We start from the raw sequence: 19,055 nt of genomic DNA, 5'->3' as shown, positions 1-19,055 counted from the left end.
TGCTTTAAGGAATAAAATGCAACAAGATTATCGGATCACATAAGTTACAAATATATGGCCACATGGCTACGGTAAAGACAGAAAAATGTATTTTTCCCTGTTGATCCTCTCGGCATGCTTTGGAGCCCCTCCATTAGTATGGCGCCAATTCAACTGCCGCGCGTTGGTAGCTTTGCTCCCCACTGTTCTATCCCCACTCTGTGGACTACCTCGGTTTCTAGACAGAGTAAGGGGTAAGGAATAAGTGAGTAACTTACTTTCTGTGCCGAGTGCTGAGTATCGAGTGCCGAGTGCCCAACCAAATACATTCAGTGTTTGTGAGGTATATGTAATAGTATAAGTGACCACTCCTTCTAATCATGCAATTTTTTCAAACACACGATAAGTTTAATATTTAAAAAGAAGGTTTTTGAAATTTTGCGTAGATGTGTGTCAGTGACGATTGGATTTGATTAGAAAAAATTATTCATCCAAGGTAAATTAAAATGAAATACTTAAATGTGTATTTTGGGCGTTGACCGCTAGTTTTAATCATGATACATAACACAACATTTTCTTTCTTAGTTCCGTTTTTTTCATGAAGTAAACTGTATCGATTGTTGTAAATTGTCATATATCGTTAATTGTCGTATATTGTAGAAAATGTGGATCTGGATTTTGATATTAACCTTCGCTTACGGGAATAGTCAGTTCTCGCAAGAATCGACTGAATCGACGCGCTCTCCTTGGAATCGATTCGATGATAGAGATCAGGCTGGATTTGGATTACGAGGTTCTGGAAATCCAACTGACAGTATTATAATAAAAGAGGCGTAAGTTTTACATATAATAATTAGTCAATAAAATATATATGATTGGAGATAAACAATATGCATGTGGTGTATCATAAATGATACTTTTTAATATCAATAATGTTCAATATAATTCAAAGTATAAAAATTGAATATATGAGCAAATGAATCAGAAATGTAACAATAAAATAACAATTCTGAAACACTTTTTTTTTGGCAGTACTTACTTTGTGGTCGCATCTCGAATGGTTAGACCAGGGCAGATCTACCGTGTAGATGTAAATGTCTTATATAGCCCAATTCCAATCATAGTACGTTCGTCCATTCAAAGAAATGGAGTGGAGGTAGCTGCAGATTTTCAAGAAGTAAAGGAAGGCATACCAGAAACTCTAATGATGGGATTGCCATCTACGTCTGTTAATGGAGAATACAGATTGAGAGTAGAAGGAACATATAATAGTCTAACTGGTGGCCAAGCATTTTTAAATGAGACCAAACTTACATTTTCACAAAGATCAATGACTATATTTATTCAATTGGACAAACCTGTATATATGCAAGGAGAAACTGTGCGATTTAGAACTATACCCATAGATACTGAACTCAAAGCATTTAATAATCCTATAGATGTGTATATGTTAGATCCATATAGGAGAGTAATGAGAAGATGGTTAAGCAGACAGAGCAATTTGGGAACAGTATCTTTATCATACCAGCTTTCTGATCAGCCAGTTTTTGGAGAATGGATTATACAAGTGATAGCACAAAGCCAGGTAGAAGAGAAAACTTTCCTAGTTGAGGAATACTATCAAACACGTTTCGAAGTCAATGTAACAATGCCTGCATTCTTTTTTGATAATGATCAATATATAAATGGTATAGTCCAAGCAAATTATACTAGTGGCGCACCAGTGAGGGGAAACTTAACTCTAAAAGCACGCATTAGATCACTAGATAGAGCGTATACAGAATCTGATTCTGAATCTGCAGAAAGATATTTTTATTTTGATGAGTATTATCCTGCGTGGTTGAAAGTTTCAAATTATTTGAATAATAAGGTTCCTGTATTGAGATTTTTTAATGGAACTTATCACTTCCGATATCCAATGTCAGAATTGCTAAGTTTTGTACCTACTGCGAGCGGAGTGGAGATCACTGTGACTGCAACGGTCGGTGAAAGATTTCTAGACGAAATAATTACAGGTTACTCCACAGCCCGAATATATAACTCTACCTCAAAGGTTCGATTTTTGGGCGGATCACCGCAAGTTTTTAAGCCAGCAATGCCATTTACCTTGAATTTAGTGGCGTCGTTTCATGATAATTCAGTATTGAGACCAACGCAATTAAAAGGGGCTGTAATGGAAATTCGCGCGGATATCGAAATGAGAACAGGTGGTCATAGAACGCTAGAAACTCAATATCTAAAACATTCGGCAGACAATGAAGGTATTTGGTCTACCAGAATCGATTTAAGAAAACAACTTGGACTTGACCATAATTCGAATCAAGCACAGCAAATTCTCAATGATATCTCTTCTATGAAAGTGTTTGCTTATCTTACCGATGGAGAAGGCTACAAAACGCAAACTGAATTATTGTTATTGGCTCACGAATCGCCGAATCAACAGCACATAAAAATCTCAACGTCCACAGAAAAACCTAAAGTTGGAGAATACATGATATTCCATGTTCAAACTAATTTCTATATTGATACTTTCAACTATCTCATTATGGCAAAAGGTACAATACTTTTAACTGGACAAGACAATATGCAACACAACATAAAAACGATCGCCGTTCCTTTAAGTGCAGAAATGGCTCCCGTTGCAACTGCAGTCGTATATCATGTTGGACAATATGGCAATGTAGTAGCAGACTCTTTAACCTTCTCTGTAAATGGCATTTCACGCAATAATTTCACTGTATTCATCAACAATAAAAAATCTAGAACGGGTGAGAATGTCGAAGTAGCCATTTATGGAGAACCAGGAGCGTACGTCGCTCTTTCAGGTATAGATAGATCTTTCTTCACGATGCAAGCAGGAAATGAATTAACTTACGCTAATGTTATATCAAAAATGGCACATTTCGACGAAGAGACGAATGGAACTCATGCCCACACTTGGTTGTACCATGAAGGTGATCCGGATGAAGTTGTTTACTTCCCATCTTCAACTTTTGGTATAGACGTCAATAGAACGTTCGAATACGTTGGATTAGTAGCCTTCACAGACGCCATTATTTACCGAAGACCTGATAACTGTAACACAACTCAAGGATATGGGGAATGCCTCTCTGGAAGATGTTATAGACTAGACAAAAAATGTGATGGAGTATACGATTGCGATGATGGCACTGATGAAGTAGGCTGCGAGCGCAGAAATGTCACAGACATTGTACAGTTTAGAAAGTGGCGGTTTAATAGGTTACAGAGACAATACGAAAACGTATGGTTATGGAAAGATATCAATATTGGTCCTCATGGTAGATATATTTTCAATATAGACGTTCCAAGGAGACCAGTTCTGTGGATGGTTACAGCGTTCGGTATGTCTCCAAGTATGGGCTTTGGTATGCTGCCAAAAGCCATTGCATATATGGGTATCTTGCCATTCTATATTAATGTGGAAATGCCTACTCATAGTAAACAAGGAGAACAAATTGGTATCCGCGTCTCCGTTTTCAATTACCTACGCAATAATATAGAAGCTGTAGTAGTTTTAACTGGTTCCAAGGATTATAAATTCGTTCACGTTGAAGATAATGGTATTGTACAATCGTACAAGCCTCGTACATCTTTTGGTGAACACCAGTTCTTTATTTGGATCCCTGCTCAAGATGCTTCTATTGTTTATCTACCTATTGTACCAATAAGGCTTGGAGATATCAAAGTACACATCTATGCCACTACTGTAATCGGAAGGGATTCGGTTACGCGTACCTTGCACGTAGAAGCTGATGGCCTTCCTCAGCACAGACATCAATCTATCCTGCTCGATCTTAGTAATCGTGCATATGTGTTCCAATACATGCACGTTAACATTACAGAAACACCTATTATACCCTACGACGAAAATCGTTACTACGTATTCGGATCAAACAAGGCTGTGATAAGTTTGGTCGGGGATGTCGTTGGACCAATTTTTCCGACGATGCCTGTTAACGCCACAAGTCTCATGGACCTCCCTATGGATTGTGCGGAACAAAATATGTTCAGTTTCGCTGCTAATTTATACACGACAATGTATATGCGTTTACTTAATCAACGTAATAGAACGCAAGAGAAACACAGTTTCTATTACATGAATATTGGCTATCAGAGACAACTTTCGTTTATGAATCCCGATGGATCGTTCAGCTTATTCCGTAGCGATTGGAACCAATCGTCACCAAGCGTTTGGTTAACAGCATATTGTGCTCGTGTTTTACAAGAAGCACGCTTCTACGAGTGGGAAAATTATCTTTACATTGACCCTGAAGTAATAGCACAGGCTGTATCTTGGTTATTGAAATATCAAACACCTGAAGGATCGTTCTATGAAGTTACATGGATGCCTGATCGCAAGATGAACAGCTCTCTAAATTATGACGATGATATAATAACACATAGAAATATCAGTCTTACAGCTCACGTTCTAATCACATTACAAAGTGTGAAAGATTTGCCTGAGGGTCTAGGAACTCAAGTTGCTGTAAGTGCTGCTGGTGCAATCAAGTGGTTGGAGAGAAATTTGAAATTATTAGAAGTACGAGGGAAGCCTTACGAGATAGCGATAGTATCATATGCTCTGCTATTGGCAAAAGCTTCTACTGCAGGACAAGCTTTTAATATTTTATCTAGACACGCCCGTAGAGAAGGAGGATTAACATATTGGGGCAGAGAATCAGTACCTCTTCCTCCTTACAAACTGGAAAATCAGAAACCATTCCTCCTTCCACGTTTACCATACATGTACGACTCAGAAAATATCGAAACCACTGCGTATGCTCTTTTGGTGCACGTTGCTCGACAAGAGATAATGTTAGAACCCATAGTAAAATGGTTGAACTCTCAGAGATTAACCGACGGTGGTTGGGCCTCGACACAAGACACTGCGTGGGCGATGAAAGCGTTAATGGATTATACGGTCAGATCGAGAATTCGAGATGTTAGTTCATTGGCTGTTACTGTAGAAGCCACAGCTCTTCCAGGACAGACTAAGACACTATTTGTCAATGACAATAATCTTGCAAGGCTTCAGACTATAGAGGTAGGTCCATATTTGAAAAATTAATACATTTCTTACCCTATTTAATTTCTATTTCATTATCGTAGATACCTGAAGCGTGGGGAACAGTAAAAGTACAAGCAAAGGGTGCTGGATATGCAATTCTCCAAATGTCAGTACAATACAATGTGGATATCGCAAAATTCCAAACACAGCCGCCTGTTAAATCTTTCGACCTGGTAACGAGAGCAAATTTCCATGGCAGAAATCAGTCTCACATATCATATCTCAGTTGTCAGAGGTATAATATTGATATATAAATACTGTAATTTATTCTTTCAGTCTTTACATAAAATTTACCAGCTCTTTTTCGCAGGTGGATAAATACGAACGAATCTTCTCGTTCTGGAATGGCAGTGTTGGATGTAGCTATTCCAACAGGTTATATAATCCAACAACAAACTTTGGATAGGTATATCCAATCGAAACAAGTAAGGAATCTTCAGAGAGCACGATTCCATGAAAAGAAAGTGCTCTTTTATTTCGATTATTTGGACCAAGAAGAAACGTGCGTAAATTTCACGATAGAAAGGTGGTTCCCGGTTGCAAATATGTCACGGTATCTTCCTATCAGAATTTACGACTATTATGCTCCAGGTAAATACACATAATTAAATAATATTAATGTTTTTACAAGAAGCAATCATTTTTTATTCGTTACTCATTATATTTTTTTAGAGCGTTTCAACGAAACTATATTTGATGCTCTACCGACTTATACATTAAATATTTGCGAAGTTTGCGGTAGTTCCCAGTGTCCTTACTGTCCGATTTATAATACTGCCACGATGTTGGCCACACCAACAGGTTTTCTGCTTGCAATTTCTGTTCTCGTTGTTGTGACAAGATATTTTCGAACACAGGAGTTTAGTGTGGGTTAATTCTCATATATAACATATGATGATTTAACAGAAAAACAAAAAGAGAAAGGTAATATTCTCGATTTTATATTTTACGTTATATTGTCATCTTTTCTCGACTTTTATTCTTATATCCGTCCTTAAGTCTGGTGCACAACTGGAACAGTACCTGAAAATACAGGTACATGGGAGTAAAAATAATTAATTTATAAGATGAAGTTCCAGTTATCCTTATTTGTAATTATACTTTCTCTTTTTTTTACTGTAACATTACATCAAGTTACTTACGAAAAAGAAACCGTCCATTTGTGATTTGTTAACATAGGTCGGAAATTTATATTTAGCGTGGAAGTATAGAAATTTTAATAAAACGCATATTTTTATACATTTTTTAACTTTACAATATTTGATATGTTATATAATTTAAAACATATCATGTGTTTTTATTCACGTTGTTAATCGATAAATGTCAATTTATTCGAATGTTTTCAACATTCCATGTACAGGGTGCATCATGTAAAAATAGAACACCTGAATATTTTTCAAATCTTGAAAGAAACGTCAATCAACAGACCTTTTAGTTTCACCATATTTCTCTCCTTGAACAGTATATCTTTCCTTTATGACATTTCTTGCTACCTTCAACATTAACAGAGATATTTAGGTGTTTTGTTTTACGCGACTCATTCTGTATAGTTTAACAATTTAAAACTGTAGTTAGAGCAATGTGTTCTAGGAGGCAAAGAATTTTTAAGTACAAATGAAACTTACAATTAGTCGAGATCGAATTTTTGTAAGTATGATACACCAAAAAACATCTTTATACATCTTCTAGTAATAATTTCTACTTAAATGGATATTAAAAATTTATGATTTCTTCTTATTCTAATCAATTTAAAAAATTCAGATTTTTAAATTTATCTCTTTACAATTTTATGCTTGAATTTCTCTCTCTCTCTTTCTCTCTCTCTCTTCTGACTAGATCTATTTAAAAAGTACGCTGCAACGTTTCTGTTCCACTTACATGTGAAGCTTCAATTGTGCTAGCATTAAGTTATTACTAGAGAAATTATAAGTATCACTATTTCTATAAAGAGTTTTTATTTAAATTCTACAATTATAATTTGAAAATCGTGCTCATAAATTGTGCCTTCGCAATGCCCCTTGAACACTATCAGTTTATGAATCAAAGATTTACATTCCGGTTAAGAAAAGTTGCTATTGGTTGGCAATTTGTAAATAGTAGGTTAGAGAAAAAGATCTAGGAACACGGATGTCATTCTAACACATGCTCGTGTACTTTTTCACGTGAAAGAAGAAATGTGAAAGTATATAAGGCATTCGTTCAAATAAGGTATTTTGCCTCTGCAAAGAAACTTTATATTCTTTTGTATAGTTAATTGTCTGTTCGAACATCAAAGATCTATTTTTAGTAATATAGCACTTACAATAAGGTAATGCAATAATTTGTAAGTCTTTTAAAAGGAAATGTTATATCGTTGATATTTTGAAAATGTGCGACGTAATTACTTAGTTAATAATTTATTCATGTACGAAGCAATAATCTAATACTCGTATTTGCTTTTTTTCATGTAATTAAGTAAAACAATCGCTTCAATAAAATAAAAAAACAAGTGAAGTTACTGAACGATGAAACGTTTTTAAAAGTATTGTCGCAAATTTTCAAATAATATGATAACGCATATAACGTTACTAATACCGTATATAAAAAGTCTGCTTTATAATAAAACACAATAAAATATTAATTAACTCCTTTTAACATGCGAGCGCATACGGCTATCGAATGTATTTTATCATGAAGTTCTCATATTAAATGAAGTTATAATTTTTTATTTAAGGATAACATATCATAATACATATTAAATTATTTGTAAATCAATTTTTTATAAAACTGGTTGCTCGAAAATATATAATCCGTCCGAAAATATATTTATACGATAGCGAAAAGAAAATAGCACTTAACATGCGTTGAACGTATTTTTAAGTTTTATAATCTTTATACAAATAAAACTGTAAAAAGATATTTCACTTATCATCTTTTATTTTACAAAAGATCCTTTAATAATTGTTTACAAAATTTCAATGATCCCGAAATATACTGTTAAAGTTCATGCTTTTAATAATTTTGCACACGTAACAGCTCTGTTTTAATAACATACTTTCAATACTGTATTATTTTACTTCCGAGGTCTGGAATAAATCTATGTTAGTTTTGGGTGGAAATTTGGATTTGGATTATTCGAAACAGCTGTAATTATTTTCGAAGCAATCTTTAATATAGCAACATAGTCAGTCTTACAATAATAAGCCAAAAATACAATCTATATATCGAGCTTCTGGAGAACGGGCGAAAAATGATTTCTGTTTTCCTTCGTGAAACGAATTGTAGGATCGAAAAGGATCGAAGAAAGGCCGCATCTCGCGGGAGAGAAGGAAAACACGTGACCATTTCGCCCGAACTCTTGAGACGAATTTTACAATTTTACATATAATTATATGATGTATCACGTTTCAAAACTGTAGGTCCTGTTTCTCCCACGATGCAGGTGTCGACAAACGAAAGAACGTTAAGGGAGAAAAGAATGTATATGGACCGCGTTCTCTTCGCCGCGGCAACGGAATGATATTTTGTTGGTCCTACTTTCCGTGAACCCTTCATTGAATCAATAGCTGAAAAATTGCAATCTAACAACGAGCGCAGAAATGTGTCATTATGCCGTTGAAATATTTTCCATCTGATCACTCTATCGACAACTTCATTATTTATAAAACTGAAAATGAAAAAAAATGTATATTTCATTAATAGACTGCGAACATTTATACTCTTACGAGAAATTTAAAAGAAATGTGAAAACGTACATAATGTAATGTAAAAACATATAAAATATCTAATGTAAAGCATTAGTTGTAACATTTAATGGACGAAACAAATGTTCACATAAGTTAAGATATAAAAACGTGGATCTGTACAAACATTCGCTATCTATTCATTAATAAGCCAATTTGTAAACGTTATATCCGAAAGAAGATAGTTTAAACGAATGAAACATTTTGAGCATGGTAAATGTGTCCGTTGAAAAGATGCCAGTGAGACGAGGGTTTGTTTCGAGTACACATTTCTGAGCTGAATGCGTCACGAGTTTCATCACAAATGAACCGTCCGATCTCCACGACGCCGATTCTCCTCGATCCACTCGATTCTCAAAGGCGGAGGCGAACGCTGAAACTCTATCACAAGAAGTTCCAGTTTTCTGGATTTTAAAGCGCATGAGAAAGAGTCGTGCGCGTTCGCAGAGATACGTGCGTTCAAAATACATCAAACGGTGCAAGAAAACGTCGACTTTGAACAAAATTGAAAAGCAGAGATCCGAGGGGAGATCCCTGTAATTAAGGCCCGACTATCGAGGCTTCTAACGACGTAATTCCATGAATTATTTTCCATAAATTGCTATTTCGATGATTATCCAATACATATTTCTTTCCTTACTTACACAGATACGTTATGATTTAAATCCCAGTGACGGATTACTTTATGAGAAAACAGACTAACTTCCCCCTCCTTAGTATTATCAGCACAATAATAGAAAACACGGTGTGTTGGTTGCGCGTTTTAACAAGGAATAATCGTCATAGTGAGAACCGTGTAGAGATTAGCTAGTAAAGTTCTAACTACGAATAAGATCATTTAAAAAAAAATTTTTTTCAAAGATCTTTGTTAAATATCGTCGGACATTAATTACAAATTACTTTCAGACGCAGATACAATTTCGGACCTAAATTATGACCAGGATAGGGAAAACGATCGATACAAATATATAGGTATATTATAATAGTTATTTGATGAAACATTTAAAGCCTTACATAAAATATACAGTATGATGTGTATCGTCACGCATGTATGATAAAATCGTGTGGTACCTGTGTATGTGTGTTATGTGTGTATGTGGTTTTATATCATTCGTTTTTCTCGTATAGAGAATAATTACGTTACACGTCGAACTTTATCAGAGAGCATGTATATATATATATATTTATTATACGTGTTCAAAAGACGTCTCAAAATATGCAGCCACGTTCTTTTTACGATCATTTTTTTTCGTTTTTTTATTATTATTTCTATCTTTTTCCCTTTTTTTCTTTTCGTTAATAGAGCGGAGATTGGTATATGTCCTTGAAATTGAGATACAGTATTCAGTGTACTCTTGGACTGAGACTCGATACGGCAGTAATAGTAGTAATAGTAATAATAATAATTAATAATAATAATTAATAATAATAATAATATAATAATAATTCTTATAAATTCTTACACTTCTTCGTACCGATAGACTCGAAGAATGTTATCGACTTACTTTATTAATTATTTATTCATTTATTTATATTTATATTTATATATATATATAATATGTATAGCTCGCCCGTGTCCGTAACTTTTTTTCGTTAATAGCGATCTTTTTTTTTATCATATATAGATATATCGGTATACAGAGCTAGTATCAAATTCTAACAGAATCGATGCTATGTAAAAATTGTTCCAACCGTTTCGGAGAGATATGCATTTCACTCTGCATCTACTCGTTCTTTTCAGAGTCATTTTCTTCTCTTTTCTTTTCGTTTAATGTACCTTTTGCTCTTAGATTTCTTTTCTTGTTTGTTTCATCATTCTAGACAAATTAGCTCAACCTCATGACATTATTAAAAACCTTGTTTTCACGTCATCGTCATGATCTTCATCATCATCATCATTATCCATTAGGAAATTCATTTGTCTTTGATTCGACAGATCGGTCGCTTAGCGTGTATCTCTTACATTAAATTATACAATAATTAAAGATCTAGAAAAATTCGATCTCGATTGTGAATTTTCTATTTAAAATATACTGATACTCAATTTCTCACAGAATTCACGCATAGAAAATGAAGTATTAGTTTCACACCATCATTCATTCCCCTAAGCACAATTAAAATGGAATATATCTCGTTACAAAATAAAAGAAATTGATAATTTCAATAAAAATTTAAAAACATTTTTACAGAGCATTAAAGTTCAACTCTAAATATCGATTTAAATAATTATTCGCTTAAAGCAAAATTTCATTGTTTATACATATATAAAAAGTCTATTGAAAACTACGCTATATTCTTTTTTTTATATCGTAGCTCTAACATTAAAATCATGACAACAAAAAAAGATAGCATATCGTTGGTGAATCGTTGCAAAAGTTATTAATTTTTTCTTTTCTTAAGCTATTCACCAATAATTTTCTTTTTCCTTTTCTTTTAGGCAGTTAGGCGATTCAGTACTTTCAGTGGTGAAAATTAAAAAAAAAATTACTTATCTAAAATAATACAGCGAATCCTGGTACACAGAGTGTACAACAAGCTTATTATCCAGCTATATCGTTTAGGCTGGCTACTGTTAAGGTGGTCTTTAAGTTACATATAATCAATAATAAAAAAAAGACACGTTCTCGATAAGAAGGAGATACACGTAAAAAGTAACACAGTCGTTTGTTTTCTTTCAGCCTTTTGATATTCAGGGTTTCATCTAATAAATTTTTCTTCCCTTGTTTATAAAGCTGATTAGATTATCATTGCCATCGTACTCTATTTAAATTACAGTAAATGGTACTATTTTAGTGTGTAAAATGTCACTGCATATATATAATATGTACCTATATTGTATATATGTATTGCAGCAGTAATAGTTCTCGATGTAAGTAGATAAAAGTAGCAATTTGCTGGTCAATGCAGAATCATTAGACGACCCGTCTTTTTTATCGTATGTATAATTTCATTTTATATTCGATAAGTACGAAATATGATGTTTAAAAAATAAAAGATAAAAAAGGAAGTATGAAATTATTAAGAGATCGTCCAATAAGTCTAGCATCTACCAGATTCATTTAGTCTATCATATATGAAAATGAATCTTATGTTTTGGTCAGTGTGAAAAAATAAAAATAATAATTCTTATATTCTGCAAACTACTGTGGACCACGTCAAGATTGATATTGTTTCCTTATATTTGGTTGTATTTTTTGTTTTTACTTTTGTTTCCCTCTGGTTCACATACATGAATGAACCTGTACGTGTATTTTCACGCCCACTCTTTCACTCGTGAATTCCACTGAAGAATTCTTTCAGCGCAAACAGACGGGAGGAGAGAGGCATACAGATGAATTCTGGGGAAACGAGCCTTCTTTTCTCTTTTTTTTTGGTTGAATTTGACTTAAACTAAATATTTCGAAATCCTTATTTTTCGTTTCTGTTTTTGTTGTCTTGCTTTTTTTGTTTTCTTTTTCCAAATTAATTCGTCATCTGCATAGCATGATACTTTACGGATATTCGTCACATAATAATCAAGCGTCGTATAGCGCAACAAACGTAGTAGATCTCTGGATAGTGAGGAATAATAGAGTACTTATCTGCAAAATTCTTGATCTTCACGGGAGATATCAGTGTTTTACATTTTTTATATATATATGTATTTTTATGTATATACGTATATTAAAATTAGCTAGCGCCGCTAATTCAGCTCGATTCTTTTTCTTTAGAATCTGAAAGCAAACAAAGGAGGCTCGGTCAATCGAAAGGACGCGCGAAATATTTGACTGGGCAATTGAATATTTCGTTACCGTTTGCGGGTAACAAAGCGCGCAACGACAAATAATTTTTTTTCCAGGAACGATACAAGCTAGAGAACGTTTTTTTTCTGTTTTTATTTACCGCTATCGGATTTGTCTTCGGATGTTCCATTTGTCAGTTCAGGCTCTTTCTTCTTCTCCCCCTCCTCAGATTCAACGCTCGTCGCTTTTTTCTCTTGGCTTTCTTGGCTGGCCGCCTTTTTATCCTTCGTCTTTCCTTTGGCTGGGGTGGCTGGCTTCGGTTTTGGCTCGAGACTCGGATCCAGCACGATCTTACCAATGTTCTTACGGTCATGCATCTTCTGCATGGCTTCCGGGACGTCCTCCAAAGCCCACGTAGAATCTACCATAGGCTTTATTTGACCATCGTTCCATAAGGCGAACACTCGTTCTACTGCTCGTCGCACGAACGCGTGGCTACCATGTTGATACATCAAGTGGCGCAGATTCAACCCAGACAGAGTTTTATTCTCGTCAAACAGTTTGATGGGGGATACCTTGTCTACTTGCCACCACTGTAAAATGATAAACATGAAAGATTTTGAACATTGATGTAATATATTGTCATACATAAGATAGCCCAAGTCTGTTTTGCAATTAAATGCATTTCCAAAGATTTTATAAGGATGAGATTATTGTGTTAAAATAATTTCATTTATTAGTATACATGTATATATATCGTGGTTTATTAAAGAGAAAAGTAAATGATTTTGAAATATTCATTCTCTAATTTATATTTAAATTACCTAATGGATCTCTAAAAAGCCTCTCATCCTTACATAAGTACTTAATTTCCTTGACTTCGTACCTCCTGGATTAAGCGCGTTTACTGATTAAACTACTGGTCCTATTCATAAATTAGTTACCGCTATTACAAGGAGGAAATAACTCCTTGTACAACGATGCGAAGAGAGGAAGAAAAAAATAATAAGGTTAAATTTCTGTGACGTACTGATCGCGCTGCTGAGAAGAAGCTTTTAGTCTCTCCGGTGACCACATTACTTGATCCATAAAGGATATATTTCCCCATTGGTTTCAACAAAGCGTAACCCTTGTTGCATTCTTCGCCGCAAAGGCAATCCAGAACGATGTCTACGCCCTCTGGGGAGATCCTGTAGAACAAAAGAGAATCGAAACGGCCGATAAAGAATCCTATGATATATAAACACACCATGAAGGAAAAAAACGATAAATTATAGAGTTCGTTACACACTTCCTGACTTCGTTGCTATAGTCTGTGCCTCGTTCCAAGAGGTGGTCGATGGTGCCAGCTGCTTTCAGGGCTTCGTGCTTTGATTTACTGCACACACCAAAGATGGTCACGTCTTTCACGGTCTTGGCCAGCTGGACCACTGCCTGACCCTAAAACAGAATTCATTAAATGAATACTAATAACTCAAGATAGGAAAAAGGAACTATCCTTCATTAGTACGTTCAAATGATAAATTTGAGATTGGATATAGCAAATACGCGTAAATTTCAGCTTTCTAAAGTACACAGAAACCGCGTATGATTCGAAGAATTATTCAAATGCAACATTCCTTATTCAAGACTAAAAGTTCTCGATTCTAATGTTCGCATCTAAATTCCGTAGCCATCGTGTTTTACTAATCTTTTAGAGATCTCTTATCGCCTCTCTTCTCTCACTAAAGGAAATTTTATTTTCTGTTAACATACTTGAACAAAACTCGTTAACTCCGTGGTACGAGAATTTTTCACGGTGTAAAGGATATAGCGGCGAGTTATATCTTTTAAAAACTTCAGAAGCGGCGGCCAGGGGCGCGCTTAAATTATTTTTAGTTGCCCGGCTGTTCGTATCGTGTTCACCAAACTCGTAATCCCATTATGGTGGCAGAAGGCAGAAAAAGCGTCTTCTGAAGTCTTTTCATTGCGCGACCGCGAAAGAACAGCCGGGGCAGGACACACGATGAGGAAGAAAAAATTGAAGCGGAGCTGCTGGAGATTTTCTCAACAGAAGCAGCATTCATTATTTCCGAGAATCAAGAGAGCTGACCGCCCTTCTCTCTTCTCTTCTCCTTGTCTCGCCACTCTGACCGTTCTGTCGAGAATTCGATACCCAATAACGTTGACCAATCCCAGAGCCTCGAGTGGCGCGGCGAAAGGAACAGAGACAGGACGATAGGTTCGAAGGGAAGAGAAGCAAGAATTTAAGAAAACGAAAAAATCGAAGAAAAGAGGTAGCAAAAAGGGAAAGAGCGCGGACGAGGGCCAGAATGTTAAGAAGCCACTCTACATTGTACGTCATAACGTAACACATTGCCAGCCGTTTAGAAGGAATCTCATTTTCTACCATCATATTATTCATAATTAGACTGCGGATATTTATACAATTTCATATTTTTATAAATATAACTAAAAATAAAGACGATCGTATTTCACGTATTAAATGTTATAACCAGTGTTTTGGATACTTTACATATTTTTGCATATTCCGTGCTTTGTGGCGCCTTTAGATTTTCACCTAAATGCATAAAAATCCACAGTCTATTTATAATAAATAATATTTCGTTCCCCAGCTAACAATGCACAACAGATTCAGGTAGTTTATACGAATCAATCTCTTAAAGTAGAGGCTGTTGTAAAAGTTTTATGTAAGCAGATTAAAAAACAAACAAAATGTGTTAAAAATTTGTATAATATATCATGTATAAATATCAGATCAATCAATTTCCCCTCGTAAAAACGTCCTAATAATATCGAAAGATTCCGAAAGATCAAACTTTCTAGAAGTTTCTCGATGTTATCGCAATACACATCTCTTCCAAACGACATTTCCTCAAACCACCACCACCACCACCACCACCACCACCACCACCACTACCACTACTGTAAAATTCTTCACGCATCATTGACAGCAACGAACATATTTCATGCGGTTAAGTCGAACGAAACGCCGCGAGTATACGAAACCAGTTAGTTCGACAAGAATATACGTAACTAGGGGATGGCAATACAGGGCAAAGGAAAATATGAGCTGATATGGTGTGGTAGCACCAGAGAGTTCGAAGAAAGAGGAAAAGTCCGACGTGATCGGGAAATGCAATCTTTCAAGTCAAGTGCTTTTTCTAGCTTTCCTCGTCTACGTGACTTGCCTAAATCCTTCTCCGACGATGATACACGCGGAAAAGCGTATTTGAGGCACGCGTCGACAATCTTAAGTTTTAATGAAATAACGAATCTGTACAGATTTCTGTCTCTCTTCTTTCACTTTTTTTTTTTGTCAGAGAACTTAAGCTATTTGAATTTTTTATGTAAAAGAACAAATAACATTTACCCAATAAGACAAATAATTTTTCTGTGTCTTTAAAGCGATATAAGAATCTTTGTTTCGGTGGGTTTTATTTTTCGATAAACCGAAGAATGACGTAATAAAGACGCGCACAGGGATTCGAGTTCAAACTGGTTATCAGAAGTGAATTTCTTGCCTGATTAAAACGGCATTACATAAATACTTAAAATCGAGATGCGATAGTTTGACGGGATTAGGTAATCAGGATTGGGTCGTCGAAAGATAAATCCGAAATCGGTATATCCAAGAATCCTCCCGATACAGCCAAAAAAAAAAAAAACACATTTATCAAATCATACATTCTACATTTACACCCTTAAACATTATTAGACAATAATTTCTATTTACATCGCTGTCACTTACATCTATTCGTTCGTTCTTTAATAAAACCACGATATTAACCCTGAAGTTGGCACACGGAGGCCTTTCATAATCGTAACAGGATACCGGTTTTGGTTACTGCATTGCAAACTAATTGCAAGTGGAAAAATTCCTTAACGTTTCTACGCACGTTTGAACTCTGAATACTCTGAAACTACATACCAAGTATTTCAACTATTGTACATATCAAGTATTTCACTGAATTTTTCCAGAATCATTTTACGTATTCAAAATATGTAAAAAAATTCTCACAACTGAAAGACCGCGGTGCGATGTACGTCAGACTCAGATACATTACAATTAGTTAGGGCCACCGATTCAGCTCGATATTCCTTTCCTTTGGAATCTGAAAGTTAATAACATTAATAATGATCCTTTATAATGCGATCAACTAAAAATCGAACTGGCCACAGTACTCGTTCGTGCAAACGGGGCTTAAGAGCCAGCGTACAACACGTACTGACGGTGGTAGCATGACGGTAGTGGTAACAGTTGTGGTGGTGTGGTCTCAGACGGGCGCGGCCCGTCACGGTGGTCGATGAGAGAACGAAGGGTTGCTTGGCAACCCTCACACCCCTGTCGTTCCGTGCACCAGCGGCGGCAGCATCCCCCGTAGATTTTCGTCGTCTCAACTTCCAACGATGCTACGCGACGCGTATAGACCAATGAGTGGGGCGGGGTGAAGGGCAGAGTAGAGGGGGGGTGAAGTAGAGTAGACTAGGAGAGAGAGGGGTTGCGGAGAGAGGGAGGTAGGAGTCGCGGGGGCGATGTAGTTAGCTTCGAATGTAACCTGTTGAGCCGTATTGATCCCGACGTACCTAGCCGGCTGCTCCCGCCTTCTCCTTCGACGACATTGAGAGAGAAAGCGTTGCACGGATGTGACTCGAGCAGACTTCGCGAAAGGGGCAGTAACCTTGCATCGTGTCGCGGACTCTCTCTCTCTCTCTCTCTCTCTCTCTCTCTCTCTCTCTCTCTCTCTCTCTCTTTTTCTCTCTCTATCTATCTATCTCGATGGGTCGTAATTGCCGCGCGATCCTATCCCTCTTCCTTCCGCTTTTCCAAAACGCGATTTTCCCTCCCCAGGAGTAACGACGAGACACGGTGAATGACTTTTTGGATAAATCTTTCTCCACGTTGAAGATGGGACGTTTATAATGGGAGGACGCTTTTAATTTTCGGATAGAAATATCTCGTGATTTTCGTTGGGGGACGAGATGTCTGATGGTTCTGATTTTGGTGGTAAGGGCTGTGATAGGTACTTGTATATTTAATTCTAGGAGAAGCTTTGATTTTGCGTAAGCGTTAGTTGCGATTACATTTCCCTTGTTTTATCGTGGTAGTCGCAGTATTCGCAAGGTTTTGGTAACTAGTCTAGGGATATTTTTAATGTTATCGAAAGAAGATAGGAAAAAAGGTGAAACATATGCTATTCTTACTAACGCGTTAGAACATTTTCCCTCTTTTCTCTCTCTTTCAAAAAGCATTGTAAATCTTTGATAACTAGGAGAGCTTGAGAAACGTTTAATCAAATATACTTCGTTAACAATGAAAGAAAATGTGATAATTCTCTTCGATCTTTTTACGTAACGGAACCTAAGTACAAATAAACAAGTAAACCGCGCAACAAATAATTGCGTATCAACTATATCAATCTATATGATTAACGAGTAGCAAACGATCACTTAACGGTTGCATAAAACGTTTTAACAGCCTAACAATTAATTCGATCATCTTCAATTCTCCAGAGCAAGATTTTACAATGTTTCTTTATCATTCTCTCCTGTCGTCTCCGTCTTTGACGCACAGTGCGGTTGTCTCTTGCAATATTTTTCACGTTAGATAATTGTGGCGCTTTTTATCGCTACATCAAAGAGAAGAGATGACTTACCACACCACCGCCGGCGCTGTGAAGCACGAGACTCTTTCCAGGCGTCAAATTGGCCAGTTCGAACAGCAGTATGTAAGCAACAGTGTAGTTCATCGTGATCGCCGCTGCATCGAGGTAACTCATTCCGGCTGGTAGCGCGAAAACGGAGGTGGCCGGCACGGAGACGAGCTCTGCCCACGCCTTGTGATCAGGAAGTGCGACCACTCGATCGCCCACCTGAAAATAAGTAGTCAAATGTTTCCTGTACATTAACTTTATTACCATCTCTCTTTTTTTTATCTTTAAAATTAGTACTGTCTTCGTACGCTTTTATAAATCGATTTTATTGACCCTGCCGCAGTCCTTGAATATCTACGTCTCACTCTCGCTTTGCTTTCAATTCGGAGAAAGATTTTCAATGTTTTTTTGAAACTGTAGCATTGGCAGAAGAAATTAAACATGTATCAATAACGATTCTCTTATATTTTCCAAAAATCTATGAAATTTCCTAACGATAGAAAAATACAATTCTGTTATAAATAACGCAAAAGACACAGCAGGCTTAATACGTATGTTTAATACATATGCTTCTGACGACTGTTTGGTGTAATCTCATAATATTCTAAAAATTTCTCGTTTGTGACTGTCATTTGTGACAAATTTGAAGTTAGAGTTAGGTTTTATGTTAGGTTCAGGTTAGGTTATACATTGTATTAAGTTATACATTAACACGTATAAAACGAACGAAGGTTACAGATACTATAGATACTTTCACGCGATTTTGAATGATGTAACGTTCTTATAACGATTGGTATCAAGCCCAGGGCACATAACACATATAGATTATGTAACAATTCGGCAATTGAATTTGAAAAGCAATTCCATTCGACTTGATAAAAATTTCAGA

The 19,055-nt window shown here is 35.9% G+C and overlaps 2 protein-coding genes across 2 annotated transcripts in view; one reads left to right on the top strand and one right to left on the bottom strand.

The window, feature by feature from the left end:
• Nucleotides 1-244: 244 nt before the first annotated feature.
• Nucleotides 245-8,756, top strand: Mcr (macroglobulin complement-related). Its single transcript, XM_069123908.1, has 6 exons — nucleotides 245-475; nucleotides 640-812; nucleotides 1,012-5,044; nucleotides 5,110-5,303; nucleotides 5,379-5,659; nucleotides 5,741-8,756. Exons 2-6 carry the CDS (start codon nucleotides 643-645, stop codon nucleotides 5,941-5,943), a joined length of 4,881 nt encoding a protein of 1,626 aa, XP_068980009.1. The 5' UTR covers nucleotides 245-475; nucleotides 640-642; the 3' UTR covers nucleotides 5,944-8,756.
• Nucleotides 8,757-9,399: 643 nt separating this feature from the next.
• LOC138185175 (synaptic vesicle membrane protein VAT-1 homolog-like) overlaps nucleotides 9,400-19,055 on the bottom strand; it is a 33,915-nt gene continuing 24,259 nt past the window's right edge. Inside the window, exons 3-7 of the mRNA XM_069123913.1 lie at nucleotides 18,170-18,385; nucleotides 13,804-13,952; nucleotides 13,543-13,702; nucleotides 12,673-13,105; nucleotides 9,400-12,503 (exon numbers count right to left, since the gene is read on the bottom strand). Coding sequence (XP_068980014.1) covers nucleotides 12,478-12,503; nucleotides 12,673-13,105; nucleotides 13,543-13,702; nucleotides 13,804-13,952; nucleotides 18,170-18,385 — 984 coding nt within the window. The 3' untranslated portion in view covers nucleotides 9,400-12,477. The remainder of the gene's footprint in view (nucleotides 12,504-12,672; nucleotides 13,106-13,542; nucleotides 13,703-13,803; nucleotides 13,953-18,169; nucleotides 18,386-19,055) is intronic.

The sequence above is a fragment of the Bombus flavifrons genome, chromosome 11 (assembly GCF_040668555.2).
Source record: "Bombus flavifrons isolate JBK064 chromosome 11, iyBomFlav1_principal, whole genome shotgun sequence".
Lineage (NCBI taxonomy): Eukaryota > Metazoa > Arthropoda > Insecta > Hymenoptera > Apidae > Bombus > Bombus flavifrons.
Note: the sequence above shows the minus strand (reverse complement) of the source record. Positions and strands in the feature narration are given on the sequence as shown.